At 38.7% G+C, this 19,874-nt stretch overlaps 1 protein-coding gene across 12 annotated transcripts in view; it reads left to right on the top strand.

Moving 5' to 3' along the window:
* Positions 1 to 19,874, top strand: part of c2cd5 (C2 calcium dependent domain containing 5) — a 126,551-nt gene that overhangs the window by 32,829 nt on the left and 73,848 nt on the right. For 8 of the 12 annotated variants that reach the window (XR_011955273.1, XM_072562276.1, XM_072562284.1 and 5 more), the window contains exons 8-10: positions 8,574 to 8,725; positions 14,981 to 15,066; positions 19,636 to 19,744. Coding sequence is in view for 11 of the 12 variants with exons in the window: in XM_072562276.1 (XP_072418377.1) it covers positions 8,574 to 8,725; positions 14,981 to 15,066; positions 19,636 to 19,744 (347 nt within the window). In the remaining variant the exon portion in view is untranslated. Of the gene's footprint in view, positions 1 to 7,774; positions 7,900 to 8,573; positions 8,726 to 11,929; positions 12,131 to 14,980; positions 15,067 to 19,635; positions 19,745 to 19,874 lie in introns of all 12 variants that reach the window. The other 4 variants (XM_072562278.1, XM_072562283.1, XM_072562274.1 and 1 more) reach the window with 2 other exon arrangements.

The following is a 19,874-nucleotide window of genomic DNA, read 5'->3' as shown; positions in this document are numbered from 1 at the left end:
TACTAGGTGACCATGAAGAATGGGCAATCTGATTTTCTCTTTCTTGGCCCCAAAGCTATGAAGTCAATTTTGCAATTGTTGACAATCATCTAAGTGAGCACAGACTAGGACTGTGGTTTTCCTGCTTTAATAGAAAGCTGTAAGTAAATGCCACAAAATTTCAAATTTCTACCATGCTTTATGACCAAATTGTCCTCATTAGGCAAGGCCACTCTACCTCAAGGAATTGTAGTCCCATCCATCTATCCCTTCAGTCTGCACAGTGAAAGTCTGGTATGCCTCATCGTAGATGATGGTAGCTATGAGTGCTATATCTGCTTATACTTGAAGATTTATTATCTGTTGCTTTTGTTACAGTTAGTATTTGCTCTCTAGGTCTACAATGTACAGTATATTCTGCTGTTTGTAAAACTTGTAATTTTAAATTTAAGATATGTCAAATAGGTTTTCTGCAAAATCAAGTGCTATGTTTTGAAGTTCTATGACTATATTGGAGAGTGATGCTTGAGATTTTCTTGTTCTAAGAAATGATATATGTCTCTGTCTATTTTAAATAAAATGACATCTGGCATTGCTAACTAATTTGAAACTTTAAAAGTCAACTACTTTTTGAGAGACTAACCAGTAGGTGTGTTGCATTTCGAGGTGTTTGACAAAGTACCTCACAAAAGATTAAGTCAAAGGACAAGAGAGCCCTCTGTGCTGGAGGTAGTATATTAGCATGGATAGAAAATCGACTAATGGGTCGGAGACGCCAAGTGGAGAAAAGGAGTTTGCAGCCAGTAACCAATGGAATTCCACAGAAATCAGTCCTGGATTGCAACAGAAATCAATGACTTGAACGAAGGAAGCAGATGTACTATAGCTAAATTTGCAGACTCTCAAAAATAGGGAGGAAGGCAAGTTATGAGAGGAAACAAAACAGTTCAGTGACATTAGGTAAGTGGACAAAAAGTTGGCGTGTGAGTGTGTGTGGTGAGAAAAGAAAATATGAAGTTGTTCTTATTGGAAACGACTTCAAAAAAAAAACAGCTGTCTCAGCCCAGTGTCTAATCAGCAAGTACTGGCATTTGGTTTGGAAATGTGTGAAAGTTATTGTAAATACATCCGAGTGACAGACGCCCACAACCTTTTCTTGTTGTTCAAGGCCTGTTAATTTAGTAAGTGGAAACGTCTGAATGAGTGTTTGGAAGACCTGGCCATTGGAATATCCCATTTGTGTGTAGCTGCACAAATTTCTCTGAAAAATGGACGATGGTTACAGAGAAACTCAGAACAATGTTATCCTTTTGGATAAAAGGAAGAGAACAAGATAATTTGAGTGAGGGTTGTGCATATTAGGGATGAATGAAGGATTAGTATCAGAAAATGAGTTGTTCCTTTTTCTCATGCCAAAAAGTAGGAGAAATATGCTGGAAAAATCTCCCAGAGGCGGAGGCTGTGTCAAGATAATGGTCTTTTTAAAGAGCTGGATTAATGGAAGATTAAACTGAACAATTTCAACTTTTAACAGTCAGGGAAATCTGGAAATCTTACTGCTGATCAGAAATGAGAGTTAATCAAAATGTAATAAATTTAGGACTAATTAGAACCCTCAAACTACTTGAATTAGCATCTCAACTTCACAACTGATGTTAATGCATGCTATTTGCAATATCTTGGATGAGGCAACAACAACAATGATCCACAAACATCCTTCAGGAAGTTCAAAAGTGAGCTATCTGCCGTTGGTTCTTCTGTCATGTACTTTCTTATACGTTCATTTGAAATGTTTTCAGCCACTCTCCAAAATTCTCCTTTGGCAGCTTTGTAAAAATTCAGTGTTGATTTGAGTCGAACTGCAATGTCAGTGCAAGGCCAAGGTCAGTGCCAGGTTCATTTGGTGTTATCTGAACTGAGGCCTTTTAGAGCACCTACAAAGTTGCTCGAGGCATCTGATTACCCTGCTGAAATTCATGAATTCTTGATATCATCTTGATCAGAATATGTTCTTATTTGACCAGGATTCTTTTTCAAGAGAAGGAACATCAATATTGTAACTTCCAAGTGTGCTCCTAATTTCTGTGCACATGTGCCCACAGACATATTTCCTTTAATCTGTTTTTTAAAAAAATGCACATCCTTCAACCTGCCAGACAGATCCAGGCTACTTTCTCTTCAGAGCTGCCCCCAGTGATGCCAGTGGCTGAAAGTAAGGAGTTACCTGTACGTTGGTTATGTTTGTTTTAGTATAGTTTGTGCATTCTGAGCAGCTTAGCAGCTCATCTCAAACTACCTGAGATAAAGAACAGTGAAGTGATTTCTTGTGATTAGGGTTATGCCTCTGGCAAGCATAAAATTCCAGTTCTCTCAAAAGTTAGGAGTTGCCAGGATAAGAATGGGTTTTCCTATTAATTCTACAGACAGGGTAAATCTGCTATTAGGAGTAGTCATAGAGTCATACATCATGGAAACAGACCCTTCAGCCCAACTCTTCCATGCCGACCACGTTTCCTAAATTGGACTGGTCCCCATTTGTCTCAAAACATTTTCAACTCATGAAACCTTTCCTATTCATATACCTGTCCAAATATCTTTTAAATGTTGTAAATGTACCTGCATCCTCCATTTCCTCTGACAGTTCGTTCCATACATTCCTCTGTGGAAAAAGTTGCCCCTTGTGTCCCTTTTTTTAATCCTTTCCCCCTCACCTTAAAATTATGTCCTCTAGTTTTGAACTCCCACCTGAGGTAAAAGACCTTTGCTAGTCACCTGATTTATGTCTCTTGTGATTTTATAAATCTCTATTAGGTCACCCCTCAACTTTCTATGCTCCAGGTAAAAAAATGTTCGATCCTATCCAGCCTCTCCCTTATAACTAAAACCCTCCAGTCTCTCCTGACAATATCCTTGTAAAACCTTTCTGCACCCTTTCCAATTTAATAATATCCTTCCTTATAGCAGTTTGATTGATCCAGAGGCACAGGGTGTTCAAAAGACGGCGACTACAGCTGACACATTACGAAATTTGAACGTGTTTGGTTTTTCCAACTGGTTTCCACCACCACTATTCACTTTCTCATGAGGCCAGAATTTGGCTACATTTTTCAATATGTGGGGTACTTTCCCGCTTGCTTCAATCTTGCTCCGTCACTATCCCTGATCAGGGTCTGGGGACAAACTGGATATTTGACCCTGTGCCCGGAGCACTGAAATTCTCCCGCCCCAGCTCCATCCCCTATCTGTCTGTCTACTCCCCACTCACTCACTCTGACCTGTCCCTCCACCGCTCTGCCACAACCCCCTAGCATGTGTGTGTGTGCGTGTGTGTGTCTCGTTTGTCCCCCTCCCTGTCTCCCTTCTCCACCCACCCCCACCACTCCAGTTTATCTGTCTGTGTCTCCCTCGTGCACTCCCTTGCTTGCTTCCCCCTCCTGTTTGTCCGTCTGACTGTCTCTCTCCTCGTGTGTGTGTTTGTGTGTGTGTTGCTCTCGTGAGCTATCTCTCTGTCAGGAAATGCAGCAGGAATTTTAAATTTGTTACGCAGAAGTAAATGAGCACATTGAATGTGTTGCCATATAATCGATATGAATGTCTCTGGAACAACCAATTCTCTGTTCAGTCAGGTGTGTGAGGTATAGCCTGCACTCCTCAAAGCCATGCTATCTCTAAATCAAACCATGATTCTCCAAATAATCATTAAATCCTGTCTCTCAAAATCCTCTCCAGTACTTTGCCCACCACTGATGTAAGACTGGTCTGTTATTTGCAGGATTATCCCTATTCCCTTTCTTGAACAAGGGAAGAACATTTTCCACCCTCCAGTCCTTTAGCACTACTCCAGTGGATAGTGAGGATGCAAAGATCATCCCCCACAGGTGCATTCTCTCGCATCTTGTAGTAACCTGGATCAGGGGATTTATCTATCCTTATTTCTTTCAAAATTTTCAGCACACCCTCCTTCCTAACATCAACCTGTTCTAGCATATCAGTCTGTTTCACACTGTCCTCAGAAACCTAAAGGCCTCCTTTAGTAGTGAATACTGAAGTAAAGTATTCATTAAGGACCTCCCCTACTTCATCTGACTGCAGGCGCAAGTTCCCTCCCCTATCCCTGATTGGCCCTACTCTCATTCTGGCCATCATCTTGTTCCTCACATAGGTGTAGAGTGCCTTAGGGTTTTCCTTTAATCCTACCTGCTAAAGCTTTTTCATGCTGCCTTCTGGTTCTCCTAAGTCCATTCTTCAGTTCCTTCCTGGCTACCTTGTAATCCTCTAGAGCCCTGTCTGATCCTTGCCTCCACAACCTTAAGTAAGCTTCGTTCTTCCTCTTGACTAGATGTTCCACGTCCCTTGTCACCCAAGGTACCTTCACCCTACCATCCTTTCCTTGCCTCAGTGAGACAAATCTGTCCAGCATTATCAGCAGGTGCTTCCTAAATAACCTCCACATTTCTGTTGTGCATTTCCCTGAGAACATCTATTCCCAATCTAGGTACCCTAGTTACTGCCTAATAGCATTGTAATATCCCTTCCCCCAGTTAAATAATTTCCCATGTCGTCTGCTCCTATCCCCCTCCATGTAAAGGTCATTGAGTTGTGATCACTGTCACCAAAATGCTCTCCACTGAGAGATTTGACACCTGGCCTGGATCATTGCCAAGTGCCAAATCCAATATGGCCTCTCCTCAAGTTGGCTTATCGACATATTGCGTCAGGAACTCTTCCCAGACGCACCTGACAAAAACTGCTCCATCCAAACTCTTTTAACCAGGTAGGTTCCAATCAATATTAAGGAAGTTAAAGTCACCCATGGCAACAACCCTGTTACTTCTGCACATTTCCAAAATCTGCCTCCCAATCTGCTCCCCTGTTTCTGTTGCTATTGGGACCCCTGTAGAAAACCCCCAATAAAGTTACGGCTCCTTTTCCGTTTCTGACTTCCACCCATATTGACTCAGTAGACAAACCCTCCTTGATGATCTCTCTTTCAGCAGCTGTGATACTATCCCTGATTGACAATGCCACTCAACCACCACATTTACTCCCAACACCCCCCCCCCCCCTTCCTCCCAATCCCCTGCATTGAAACATCTAAATTCTGGTACATCCAACAATAATTCCTGCCCATGTGATATCCAAGTCTCCGTATTAGCCCCAACCAACATTATAGTTCCAACTACTGATCAATGCTTTGAGTTTGTCACCCTTATTCCTGATACTAGAGTTCAAGGACATGTTGCAAGAGTGAGATGAAGTTAAGTGCAAAGGACAGAAGATAGGAATCGACCAATTGGCTTGAGTGACCTGTTTCTCTGTTGGAAACTTAGTGTTGTGTTTTTTCCCTTTTGAGCTTTCCTTTTCTTTTCAGGAAGCACTGCTACATTGCCTTTTATTAATTTCCATGCTCCTTGATGTGAGTTAATAGCACCTCCTATTTTATGTGGTTGTTGAGCAGCACTCAAAAAGAGTAACTAAAAATATGTCTGATCTTTAAACTCTGATCTTGAAACCTTTGAATATTGTTTAATTTGATGCAAATTGTAGACATGTATCGAGTATCAGAAGCTATGCCTTCATGCGTTCAATTGTTTGCACAAACCTTGTGTATTTAAGTAGCAATAATGTATACGTGCATGTGAAGATGTGATTTGCACACTAAGGTTTTATGAAAGCCTGCTACTGTGTATTGCTAAATTGAGAAATTTCATTATTTGGGAGCATTATTATTCCTTTATTGCATAATAGTTCCCCTGTTTCCAGCTTTAAAAAAGCACCAGACCTTGGTGGGTATGAAATGGTTTTCTTCAAACTGAAAGAAGCACCAACTCCTATTATGCTTTTTGTCCTACCTCTAATTGTTCTCAAGGGATTAAAGCTGGCTCGAGATTTATGCACTCCGTTTTTCTTAAGCAGCACCTTGGTTTATTGTGAAAATATCTAAAGAGAACCTGAAACGTTACTGTCATGAAATCAACTATCAAAAGTAATACTTCTATCAGGAGGTTCATTGTTTCTAAAAAAAAAAGAAATTGGTAGCTTTTGAATTTAGTCGCTCATTTGGTTAATGGAACAAATATGTTTACATCTGATAGGGAATAAAGATTATCTTGAATGGTTCAAATCACTGTTCCAAAGCTGAATTGACAATGGCCTTGAACTTTGTGCATCAATTGCCCATACTTGAACCATTTTAACAAAATGCACTGTTTATGAATGTTCCTGAAATAAAGTCCCATATGCAATACCCACTAAGTAAATCATAGAAAAATAATGGTCTGCATTTGTCATGCAGCTTTCCTGACCTTAGAATATCCCAATGGATGTAGCTTGGTTGAAGATAATAAATAGCAGCAGACTGTAGCTGGTACAGTATCCATTGCTGAACTTGCATCAGACCATGAATGCAAATATCCATTGAAATATTACATTTCCATGCTTGACTAGTTGAATAGTGAATGGGATAGTAACCTCCAGTGATAAAGTTTGCGTAAATAATCATCTGATAAGTCAAAAGGAAACCTAAAATGCAAATTAATTAAACAATTGGAGAGAGTATGCGGTAATTTTACCAAAATGATACCTAGACCCCAGGGTTTCACTCAAGACGTTAGGGGACACGGACAGTTTCAACAGAAATACTTTTCCTGATGACTGGGAAGTCTAGAACTAGGTTACATATAGTTTAAAAATTAGAACCGGGCCTTGGAATTCCCTTTGGTAAATGACAATTGATACTAGATCAGTTGTAAATTTTAAATCTGACATTTATAGTTTTGTAGGATTTATAGGTATCCACAGTTGTTTAAGGATCTTGAGCAAAAGTAGGGATGTAGAGTTAAGGTACAGAGCAGCCCTGCTTTCATCAGTATTCACTGAATGTCAGTTATATAAATTAATGTGAAAGTGTTCAAACTAGTAGAAAAAATTATTAAAAATAAATTGGAAAGAGCAAGTTATTTTCCAAGTATTTTCAGTGTGTGTCTCATTTTATAAGTTCTTAATTTTAAAAGATGAAATAGCACCCTTTCATTTTGATTTATTCTGAATAATGTCTTTTGCAATTATAGATCAATTCACCTTTTTGAATGCTGCCAACAAATTGGAGGTGTTTTAATTGGTATTTGGTACTTTGACTGAGAGGATGTGCCAGTGATGTTTTTTCTGGCATATGCCATAACAGCTATCTCAGCAATATTGGCCAAGGAAACAGATAAGTTACTTGCCCACATCGTTCTTTCATCAAGTGAAAGACTTGAGGAGAGGCATGTTAACAAAATGTCATCAAAAAAGGGAATAAACTTTGTTAATTTGCTCCCATGGAATACAGTTCTTAAAATCCCATCCCTCTAAAACTCTGAATTGTTTTTACTGTGACAGTGTCTTTATTTTCATGCAATGCTAATGTTTGCATGGCTAATTTGAGAAAGCTGGAAAATTCTATCGTGTAAAATACTTTAAAGCATTTGAAATCTTCAAGCTTTTGAGTGTAATAAACTAAAAATCAATTTGTCATCTTAAAACTCATTTAAATGTGTGTTAACCTTGAGTTTTACTGTCTACCTCCCCAGCTTCTCATGTCACCTTTAAACGGCTCTAATACGTGCATGTTGGTTGTGTCTGCAGATATTTCCTATTGAGTACTTCATGGTTTCTGGTAATCCTACTTGTATATTATACCAAAAAGTGAAGATGCTTGCTTTATACCTTGACTCCCTCACATTTGTTTTTTTAAAAAACATTGACAGTTCTACCGTGTGTATTTTTTCTCCTGGCTCCTGCTTCTCTCTGTCAGGTCTCCTTTGGTGCATCAGCCAAGCCACGGATGCCGTTCGACTCACAACAGCCCAATTCACACTGCTACGGGCTCGAGACTAACTCAGAACTTCTCTGTATCTGTTCCTACACTCATCTACACTGGTATGAGACTGCACAGGCTGAGGAGATGGGGATAGCCGGGCCACAGGCAGAAAGGTTCAGTGAGTAATGTCAGGCAGGTAGTGTAGGAAGGTATCCTAAATCCTCAACCCCTTCTTAGTGTAACTGGTGTCCAGCTTCTGGAACTAAGAATTGATCAAATTTTTAAGTAGATTTTAGCGTAGCATTTCTAAAAATAAAGTACCAGAGGAAGTTCTGGTTTCCAATACCTTGAGTATAACCTGCAGAAGCTTTACTTAACGAATCTTTTTTTGTTTTCATTTTTAGCTGTGATGCACTGTTTTGGTGTTCCGGAATAAGGAAACATGAGTTTCAGTTCCACATTCTCGAGCTTTCTTTTGTTACCTAGTTAAAATGCGTTGTGTATTTTTAAAGTCATATTTCATGCTGCTTTATTTACACAATCATCTCGCTCAGGTTTCTAGTACATGGTTTGATTTGTGCTCCAGAATTTCTAACCTGTTTCTTGTGTGTAATGTACAAACCTGGGTAGCCATATGTTTCCCCAGTGTATGGACGGCGGTTCTTTGCCTTTTGGCGTCGTCCCCCGCTTACACATAGAAGCAACTGCTGTCTCCCCTGTATTTGGATCATTCCATCATTGCTTAGATCCTTAGCACAGGGTTACTGAATGTGTTTCCCGCTTCTTCTGGCAGGGTTCCCTTCAGTGAAGATCCCAACCCTGTTACTCATTCATCTGGACCCTCCACCCCACTGAAAAATCAAACCTATTCCTTTTCACCTTCCAAGTCCTACAGTCGACAGTCCTCCTCTTCTGACACAGATTTGAGTTTGACACCTAAAACTGGTAAGGCACCTCCACCCCGCTTCTTTTTTTTGTTGTAAATTTATGTTTCTTTGCACTTGAAGCACCTCATTCTGTTTGTCTAAACCTTATTCCTCTCATTGAACTAGAGAGCAGCAAACTGAATTGGATGAGGAACTATTTTTGTTAAGTCTTTTGAATCACAATGAATGAATTCAGATGCTGTGGAAATTTATTTATTGTAGCTGGACACTTTTAAGATACACAAGCTGAGCTAATGTCGGTCTTTGAGAAAATAATGATGGAATTGGATGCTCTGTTTAGATTTAAATCACTTTTCAGCCCCCTTAATTTTCACCTTGAGTTGACAGTAATTTGGCTTACAGATACCTAAATATTTGAATTATAGATTCTCGTTGTGTGTCCATCCTGTTCTATCCAGATATATGTGCTTTAAAGAGTAAAAATGTTTTCATCATGGTCAACAGTGTTCAGGTGGCAGTTCAAAAGATACCCAAGATTGTTTTGACTGATGGAGTGCTAGAATTATTGCACTTAGCTAAGATCATGGATGCAGGTACGGACACCATGAATCTACTAAAATACACATTTGACTGTAAACAACATGTTAGATTATTATAATTTTCTTAAGGACAAAAGCAAAAACTGAAACAGTTGGATTTTTCTTTAGCTTTTGAAGATGCTAATTTTTATTCTTCGTCTTACTAGAGAAACTTGGGCAGTAGTTTCATCCATTTTTTTTTGTATAAAGCTCTTCCTCTAGACTACTTTGTTACACTCCTAGGTTTAGAAACAGAAGAATTTTTTTAAAAATGGTTGGCAAGACTTTGCTGTAAAGGGCAATGACAGACCCATGTTTTGGTTAATATACTGAAAATCAAAAGCATTTTGAGAAGGAACAAGGAATTAAATACAATCTGCCAAAAAAAATGACCACCCAATTTTGTGAACTGTAACCTACTCCGGTGAAAAGCAGGTCATTGTTAAAGGCTAACAGAAGAACACTTGAAAAGAAATAGGCCACCACCTAAGACTTATAAAGGCTAGACATTGAAGCAGGAGTACAGAAGCCTGAAAATGGAGGTCTAATGTGAAAATTCAAGTTCTGGAAGCCTGTACCAAACATAAACCGAGAACAGTAAAGCACAGGGACAAGTCCGTCTCCTACTTGTTTCACAGTTACCGGTTATTCCCTGACCAGCTTTTAATATATATTAGATCACCATTATTGTCTTCAAGACTCGCATCGCTGAGTCATTTTAATATTTCTGAGCCCTTTTGTTTTTCTGGAGGAATTGATCCCCTTCTTGGGGAAGACCTGTCCATTATTTCATTAATCAAACCTCCAGTTACCCTTACCTAGCATTTTGCTGTGTAGCACTTGTCTATTTACCTCCTCCTATGCCTTTCCCCAGGCCCTAAACATTTATCTCCTATCAGGTAGTAACAAATGTCCAGCCATAGTCACTGCAATGGCCTCTCTGCTCCTGATACAATGTTGTTAACTCTTTATCCCCGAGGGATCTAATCTTGGCTCCCTATAAATATAGCATTGGTTTCCACATGTATGTAGTTCTAACCCTCCACCTTTTGTGATCGTCTTACTCTTTCTAAATTCTCAGGTTGCTTTTTTAGCATTAGTTGAGTGGAAATGTTTTCCAGCTGCTAGTCAAAATCCAGAAGCTCCTTTCCTAATAGTGGATGTTCCAACACCACAGACTGCAGCAATTCACTATCACCTTCTCAAGGGAGTTTGGGATGGGTATCAAGTGCTGCCTGGTCAGTGATCCCCACACCCTGTGATGTAATTTTTTTAGACTTTGCAAACTGGACTCAGAATGTGCATGTCAAGGCCACAGATGAACAATCTTTTTTAAAGAATGCTGCATTGTTAATATCTACTGCGTCAATGAGCGTACAATCAACTGATTTTCTCACCTCTCCTCACTTGAAGAACTATGAGTTAGTTTTTAAAATAATAAAATATCTTGAATAAAATATTTTTTTTAAAATAAGAGACTTTTGGCATTCCACAAATATAAAATTAGGTTTTTGTAGGTGTAGAAAGGTTGTTCAGTAACAACTATAAACTTGAAAAACTGTTATATGCCCAGTTACATCCAATTCAACAAGCTGACCTTTTTAAGCTTTCAACCAAAGCTAAGCTGCAAATCATACAAGTTGGTGCACTCTAAAGATTTCCATTTGTTGGAAGTTTAACATACACATTGTAAAAAATCCGGGAATCTCTGGCACTTAATGGGGGCAAATGCTGACAGTTTTGCTGTTACTTTAACTGCAAAATATGGACAGTTTTTAGGAATAGCCATTTTTTCCCCCATTTATAAAAGACACTTTTTAAAGGAAGCCAGGAAATGGGATGAGCCAAATTTGCTCTGTACCTTTTTCTTCTTCTTGTGCTGAAGTTTAAAATAGTCTGCTTTGATTTAAGTGTATATGGAATGTCTCTAAGCTGTGGTAGTTTGTGAATTTAATATTCACATCCTTTTAGCTAAGTTGCAAACTTGTTTATGGAAGCATCTTCAAAAAGAAAAGCTTGTCCAGTGCTATAGACAGTATAACTGAACATGGGTTTTTGATTTTAAATGCATAAATCATTTGGTATTACAATTATTCTCCTTTCAGAAGGTGTGTTGCATCTGGGTTGAGGAATTATTTCTTAAGTACTTTTGGGAAGGCTTTATAGGTAAAGCAAAACTAAGAAAGATGTACTCCAGTAAGATTCTTCATTTTATGCACCCACTGGGGACAATATCATCTGTGTCAGGGTCAGATGTCTAAGGATTTAATTGACTGGTTCCAAATTGTTTTGGTTTGCTTAAAATATTTTGGCTGAAATGTGAGGAAGCCTTTTTTGCAAATGTTTTCTTCAAAAGACCTAAGTTCCAAAAAATTAACTTAAAATCCCAAAGGATTAAACCTTTTCAATCATACTGAAAATGTATAATGCCCTTTATAAGTGTTTCATTTTATGTCAATATGCAAAAGGTGTTTGTTTTTTTTAAATTGATTGAATCAGCCTCTGAAGGTTTTCATTGGTTCTTTGTGGAGTTTGTGTATACGTGTTCATTTTGACAAATGTATATTTAATTTGTTTTGCTTTTGTATGACTTTCCATGCAGTGTTTTCTTCATCTTCTGTGCGTGATCTTCTGAACCTCCAACTTCTTTTTCATCTTTTTTTTCTGCAACCTTTCTCCAGCAGCACCTTCCCCTGAGGGGCCTAGGATTTTCCTCTTTCCCAGCTCCCCTCCTCTCTTTTCCGGTTCCCCACTTCATAAAAGTGCACATCTCCTTCGCTCGGAGGCTCTGCACAGCCTTACTCCTCCTCATTCTGGCTATGTGAGTCCAGTCTGTCTGAGGAAAACTGTGTCTTTCAATGAAGAGTTGCTTCTAACTGCCTCTGGTAGGATTGATTAAAATCAAGATAAACTACTTTTCAGAAGTCCTGTTTGCTCAGTGCCTAAAGTGTTTTTGTTTATTTTATATGAAAGCAAACAATCAGAAAAATGCACCTGAATTGGGGAAGAAAGCATGCTAAGATTGAAATTGTTTTGATATTAATTGGCAAGTAAAAACATATTTAAGAAAAACAAATCAAACTAATGTACATTTCTGTAAATGGCAAATTTAAAGTTTTTTTTGCTCTGCACTTAAACAGTTGCTAGTATCCCACAAGTTCAGAAATTGCCTACAAATTTGTCCTAGAGAAATATTTTCTATCATAAAAATTGCCAATGGAGATGAAATGGGGGAATTGAATTAGGAATAGACTGAATCATGGCTATTAGTTATTGGGAATCACTTCATTCATTCATTGCATAGTTCATTAAATATTTGTCTTGTTGAATGTCCTGGTTGCTGTTTGCAGTCCAATGCTTACTTTATTCATTTGTTAATATTGTTAATTTCATTATATGCTTACCTGCTGATCAAATTAAGGCTGATTTGCTTAAAACTATGTTTTGTTACATAATTTTTAAGTAGTGTGTTTAATTCTGTATTGTCCTTTCTTCAGTACAACCTCGCATGAGCTCATTTTTCTCTTGTAAAAAGAAATTTACAAAATTGTGTGCATTTTTGCTATGTATTGTTTACTCCTAAAGAAAATTAGCTTATGTGAACCAAAGGCCTATACAGAAGGGTTGGTAAGTCTGCACTGTTTCCTTATCAAAGGCACAGCTAAAACTTTTAACACCAACTTTTATATAAGGCTTTTTCATGATTTTCCTGTCATTACAATTTGAAAAGTAATTTTGTATAAAAGTGTTTAAAAATTACAAGAAAGTGATTATTAAAGAAAATGATTTCAGTAGGAAAAAGTTTTCTAGCTGTAACAGTCGAAAGCAAACGTATTTTTAAAAATATGAGATTTCCCATTAAATTTCAGAGTTAGGACCAAGTTGAGTTTCAGGTAAATTGGGATTGGGGAGATAATTAAAAAGGAATCTCAAATTCTCATTTTGAAGAGTTGCATAATGTCCATACTTGTATATTTAAGTTCCCATCTCTATGGTTATAATAGAAGCTGCCCATATGAACTTAGCACAGTGTAATTGCTCCTCCCTGCCAGTGATACTGAAACACTGGCAAAGGGGAGGATGTAGATATGTGTGTAAAGTTGTATAAGCAGTCCCGTTTATTAATGTCTTAAGTTCAGGAAAACCCAGTAGATGCAAATCTTTTTACAGATCGGTCACGGTTCACGTAGAAACAGTGTGTAGTTAACAGGTTGCATTGTAAGTTTGTTGTTTGAACATGAGCCATTTGAAGTTTCTCAATAACATCTTGTGTGAATATGCCTCTCAACTTCACTTGCGTATTGAATGTAAATCCTTATAAAACAGCCACAAGCTAACATTGTAAAGGTAGAGCTGTTTAAGTGCACTGTAAATGTTCAATTTAAAATGTTTGGAATGAAAAAGTTTCTGATGTTCAGAATTTGTTTGATTATCCATACAATTCAAATATCTAACTGCTGGTGTGTAAACCAGATATAAATATGTCATATATATAAAATATATTTATTAATATTAATATATAGATGTAAATAGACACCTGAGTTACAAAAGATGCCAAAACTAGGCTTGTAAATTCCGATGCATTCATAGAATGTATTTGAAGATGCTTAATTGTTATCTCCGGTTCCTACCCAATGGATATCCTCTACACCAATGTTTCTTAAACTATTTTCCAGTCTGATCCCATTTTAACATATTTACACAGTAATTAGTTCCTCTTGCATCTCAACTCTCGCCTGCATCCCCTGTAGCTTGTATTGACTTCCCAAGTGTGCAAACCCCTCCACTTGTGCAGTTACGAGTCTCACCCTTACTCGCTGTCGCTCTCTTTCCCCCTCCCCCCATTATCTTCACTGGCCTCACCCCACTACACACAAGTCGCTCCTTCACGCATGTGCACACAGCATAATCAGTTGCTCTAGCTGACTTTTGACATACCTGCTATTACCAGGTTATGGATCCTATGCTACAGATACATAGGAGCAGAAATGCAAAAACGTTTGAAGTCACCACTCACAATCAGAGCACAGCAACATGAATGGTTTTTCTCTCAGTCTGAACATATTTTCCAGTGATCTGTTGCAGTGTCACAAGTACCTAATCTGAAAGTTGTGGGATCAAATGGAAATAATTTTAGGTAACAGTTTGTCTGGATTTCCTAGTTTTGGACCAGAAGGGTTTCAGTGTAATAGGTATGTACTTGGAGTACATGTTTTAACGTTTCAGAGAACAGTACATAGAGGTAATAAAATTGGTTAATGAAGGAGTAGTCAGATGAAAGAAACATTCCTCTCCAATGATTAGTAAGCTGAAATTAAAAAAATCAAAGAGTAAAGCTCACTAAATCTTACCAGACTATTGGACAGCTCCTTCATTACAGAGAGACAAATGCTGGTGGTTTAACCTGAGGGTCACCACACCTCAGCGAGTCCAGAGGTTGAGAAGGACAGTCCTTCCTGGTAACAGCCAGTGTGGGAATTGATCCCACTCACGCTGCATTGCAGGATAGACATCCAGCTAACAGGGCCCCCTAATGAATAGACAAGTCTGATACATGAGTTGATGTCTTGGGTGAAAGTCCCTTATCCTTTGAAGCAAAATAGATATCTGGTCAATTTTCTTGATAATCACTTCTTCTATTGTTGAATATTTAAAATTATTTCTGTGCTGATTCATTTTGATACCTGATCGTTGTTATAATATGCTTATAATGCACCTGCCTGATGATCTCTTAGGTATGGGAAGTGGGAGTGGTGGTAAAGATGGAGTTCCGCTGAAAACACTCTATCGACAGCAAACTCAGTCTGCTTTTGAACATAGGGTAAGCATTTAGAAAGGCTTTTACTGTGGACCCATTATGCTTGGTTGCTCCACAGATATTGTTTCTGAATTATATTGTAATTTATGCACTTTTCTGACAAGATTTGATGTCCTTTTATTGTTTATTTGTCTCATTGAATTTTGGGAGATACTATGCCTCTGTGCCTTAAGTTGTGGAATTTAATTGAAATATAAAATACTGATGGGTATGGATTCCTCAAACTGGAGAATGTTAGAAAAAAGATGACTGAGTGACAACCTGAAGATGGTCTTTAAGATTATGGATATGATTGATGTAGTAAATATAAAGAAGACAGTTCCACTTGCAGGTCAGGCCATGACAAGGAGCCATAACTATAAGATAGATGACCACAGAACTTGGGACTATGGGAAATAAAATTGGATGTTTATTTGCTACTCCACAACACTCTAAGGTATGAATGTTAATAATGATGTTTATTCAATGTAATCTATTAGGACTAACTGAATGCACGTCTTTTAAAGTTATGAAAGCCTTTGATCAAGTAAACCTAAAGGCCGTGAATATAAAATCATCAAAGAGAAATCCAAAAGACGCCTCTATAGAATCAGTTTTTCTTAGGCAGAGGAGATTGAAGGAAGATTGATTCAAGTACATCAAATTACAAAAGTCTAGACAGAGTAAATTGGGAAGATCAACTCTGCAGGGATATTGAGATGGTGAGTAAGGAGGAGGAGATTGAAAAGGGATTTAAGGCGCAATATTTACACCAAAACTGTGGTGGGCATCTGGAATTCATTACCTGGAGGGGTTATAGTGAAAGGCTCATTGTATTTGTAAAGTGCTTAAATGAACACTTGTTGTAAATTGCGAGGCTATGGACTAAAATCCAGAAGTGGGATTCAGCTAGATAGTTCTTTGTTGGCCGTTACAAACACAATGGACCAAATCCGCTACTGTAAATTTCTGTAGTTTCTAAAGAGCAGTGAGAATGTGGAACTCCTGAGTAACACAAGTATAATCAAGAGAAAGTTGAGTAAAAAAATGAGGGAGACAGAAATGGTAATATATGCTGATGGGGTACGATGAAGCCAGGTGGCAAAGGTATTTTGAAGCACAGACACTGTGGCTTGGACCAGTTTATTGCAGCAGCCTGTTTCTGTGGCTGTGGAGCCTTTTGATGTAGTTCAGTGCACCAGTCGGCTGGTGGAGTCACTTTAGAAAGTTAACTAGCCATTTTTGTTTTAATCGTAGAGTAGTTTAATCACTTCCAAACTTTGGAATTGTGCCCTGTATTCTGCAAAAAGATACATTTCAGGAAGAGCATGGTTCCTAACAGAAAACCCTTGTGAATGGCACTTCAAACTTTTCATAAGCCCAAACATCAACTGGTCACTGCTATACCTTGTATCTTGTCTTTTGGCCAATTTACTATCCGTGTTGCAGTCCATTTTTTTTTCCCATGAACTATAACTTTGCTTTCAATTTTGCTTTTGTGTGGCACTTTATCAAATGCTGTTTGGAAGTCCATGTACACTCATCAACACAGTTAACTTATCAAGAAAATTCAAGCAAACTAATTAAACATGGTCTGACCTTAACCAATTCTGATGAAGGGCATTTGCCCAAATTGTCGATTTTCCTGCTCCTCGGATGCTGCCTGACCTGTTCTTGAAAGGGTTCAGAAAAGATTTAAAAGGATGTTGCCAGGGTTGGAGGATTTGAGTTAAAGGGAGAGGCGGAACAGGAAGGGGCTGGTTTCCCTGGAGCATTGGAGGCTGAGGGGTGACCTTATAGAGGTTGACAAATTTGAGGGGCATGGATAGAGTAAATAGGCAAAGTCTCTTCTCTGAGGTCGGGGAGTCCAGAACTAGAGGGCATAGGTTTAGGGTGAGAGGGGAAAGATATAAAAGAGACCACGCAGAGGGTGGTACGTGTATGCAATGAGCTGCCAGAGGAAGTGGTGGAGGCTGGTACAATTGCAACATTTAAAAGGCATCTGGATTGGTATATGAATAGGAAGGGTTTGGAGGGATATGGGCCTGGTACTAGCAAGTGGGACTAGATTGGGTTGGGACATCTGGTCGGCATGGAGGGGTTGGACCAAAGAGTCTGTTTCCATGCTGTACATCTCTATGACTCTATCCTGTGCTTTTTCCAGTACCACTGGCTTTGATTTAACCAATCAGTGCTGGCTTTTCTTAATTAAAATGTATTTGCCAAGTGACAGTTAACTTTGTCCTAAACTGTTGAACTTGATAATGATCTACAGGCTTGGAACAAGCTCAGCTATGAGCTAACAATTGTTTTGTTTTGCAATTTGAATGTCTTTGCACATTGATTGCAAACACCACTTTGAAAAAAGGAAACCTGACATATTGGGAGTGCTGTTTCTCATCAAGAATGAACATGTAATTAACTCTTCAAACATAGACCTCTCTCTTTAAAAATACAGACTTTTGAGGCTTTTGCTGGCCCGTTCGTAAATGTAATATTCCTGCTCCCCTTCTTTTCCTTTATCCATTCACGGGAGTTAAACGGCAGCATTTATTGCACATCCTTAAATGCCCAGAGGGTGGTTAAGAGTCAGCCACATTACCTGGTCTCCAGACCCACAGCAAGGATGGCAGTTTCTTCCCCTAAAGGATGTTTGTGAATTGGATAGTTGTTTCTGACAATTAACAAAGGATTCATGGTCATCATTAGACTTATAAGACAGATTTATATTGAATTAAAATTCCACCACCTGCTGTGGCGGGATTAGAACCTGGGTCCCCAGAACATTACCTTGGTCTCTGGGTTAACAGTCCAGCGATAATACCACTTGGCCATTTAATAGGGTATGCAGATTCGGGATAAGAAATAAATTATTTAGGATGTGGAGGAGCCAGAGTTGGACTGGGGTGGAAAAAGTTAAAGATCACACAACACCAATTAACAATCCCAACAGGTTTATTTGGAAGCACTTGCTTTTGGAACGCTGCTCCTTCACCAGGTGGTTGTGGATTATAAGATCATAAGGCAATGAATTTATAGCAAAAGATTACAGTGTCATACAGCAATATATTGAACAAACCTAGATTGTTAAGTCTTTCATCTTTTAGAAAGCAGGTTTCAGTTCATTAATATGTAAATCCTAGAACTTCTTTCAAGTCACCTTCTCAAATAATTTAAGGTTTTATACCAAAAAGTGATATCTCAGCTCAGACAATGCATTAAAGGTGTGAGGTCAGAGTCTGTCTGTATCCCAATCTTCAGGCAGACTGATTCTATTTCCAAAGAGGAATTTACAAAATATTACTTGGCTTGACTGCCAGTAATTCCTTCACCCAAATGGTAGTGAAGCTATGGAAGTCTATATCATAGAAGACCAAGTCACTGAATATATTCAAGAAAGTGAGAGATACATTTTTAGATTTTAAAGTTATTAGAGGGTATAGGAAGAAAGTGGGATTATGGCATTGAGGTAGAGGATTAGCCATGATCATGTCGAATGGCAGAGTAGGCTTGAAGGGCCAAACGGTCTACTCCTGCTCCTATTTTCAATGTAACAGCCATTCAACCTAACTAGTCTATGTTGATAGTAATACTCCTATGGAAGGGACTCTACATGAGTGACTCTTGTTTTATCGAATGCATTTTAGCTTTCAATATATATTTCCATTTTGTTTTGCTTCATGTACTGGTCGAATTTCCTTTTGAGATTAAGGCTATTGCCTCAACCACTTTATGTGAGAGCAAGTTCCACGTGGCCATTGTCTGAATGAAGCCATTTTTCCTTATGTATTTCTCTGTTGGAAGTATGAGTGACTGTCTCATATTTATGTCCGTAAATTTTGGATTTTCTCACAACTGGAGACCTTTTGTTTACATCTACTGAGATTTTGAAGGAAACAGTTCAATCTTGCATAATAACTTTGGCCTCTCCTTTTTTTTTGTCGCATTCTCCTAAATTGTTTTTGCGTTTTTTTTTAGATTAGATTAGATTAGATTAGATTAGATTACTTACAGTGTGGAAACAGGCCCTTCGGCCCAACAAGTCCACACCGCCCCGCCGAAGCGTAACCCACCCATACCCCTACATCTGCATCTACATCTACATCTACCCCTTACCTAACACTACGGGCAATTTAGCATGGCCAATTCACCTGACCTGCACATCTTTGGACTGTGGGAGGAAACCGGAGCACCCGGAGGAAACCCACGCAGACACGGGGAGAACGTGCAAACTCCACACAGTTAGTCGCCTGAGGCGGGAATTGAACCCGGGTCTCCGGCGCTGCGAGGCAGCAGTGCTAACCACCGTGCCGCCCACTGTTTTCTCCACTGTTTCTAAGTCCTTTGTAGAGGATGGAAAGCAAACTCCTACAGAGCACTCCTATTCTGACCCTGAGCAGGGTCCTATATAGGTCCAACAAAAATTTGATACTTTTTAATTTTGCACTGAGAAATAATTCCCAGCATTACGTTAGGGTTTGTAGCTCCTTTGTCTTGGTTTTGAGCGCTGGGTTTTAGGTGAAAGTGTGATGACTTAGCTCTCATGTCATTTTGCAAGTAAATTTATCATTTCATTTCTTTTTCTCTGCAAAGGAATTTCCCTTCTTCACCCTTACAACATTCCCACCTGGGTTTCTTGTTCATGTTGGTGGTGTAGTGAGTGCGAGATCTGTGAAGTTACTGGACCGAATCCATAATCCTGGTAAGTGTGTTTGTCACGTGTGTCTGTCTGTCTGTTGCGGGGAAGAAAAAGAATTGCAACTTGTTCAGTTTTATGGGTTGAACATTTAAAATGTTGCTTCCTATGCAGATTGTTCACAGGAAATGAGAGG

The sequence above is a fragment of the Chiloscyllium punctatum genome, chromosome 44, assembly GCF_047496795.1.
Source record: "Chiloscyllium punctatum isolate Juve2018m chromosome 44, sChiPun1.3, whole genome shotgun sequence".
Lineage (NCBI taxonomy): Eukaryota > Metazoa > Chordata > Chondrichthyes > Orectolobiformes > Hemiscylliidae > Chiloscyllium > Chiloscyllium punctatum.
The sequence above is the reverse complement of the archived record's forward strand: the minus strand, read 5'-3'. Positions and strand labels throughout refer to the sequence as shown.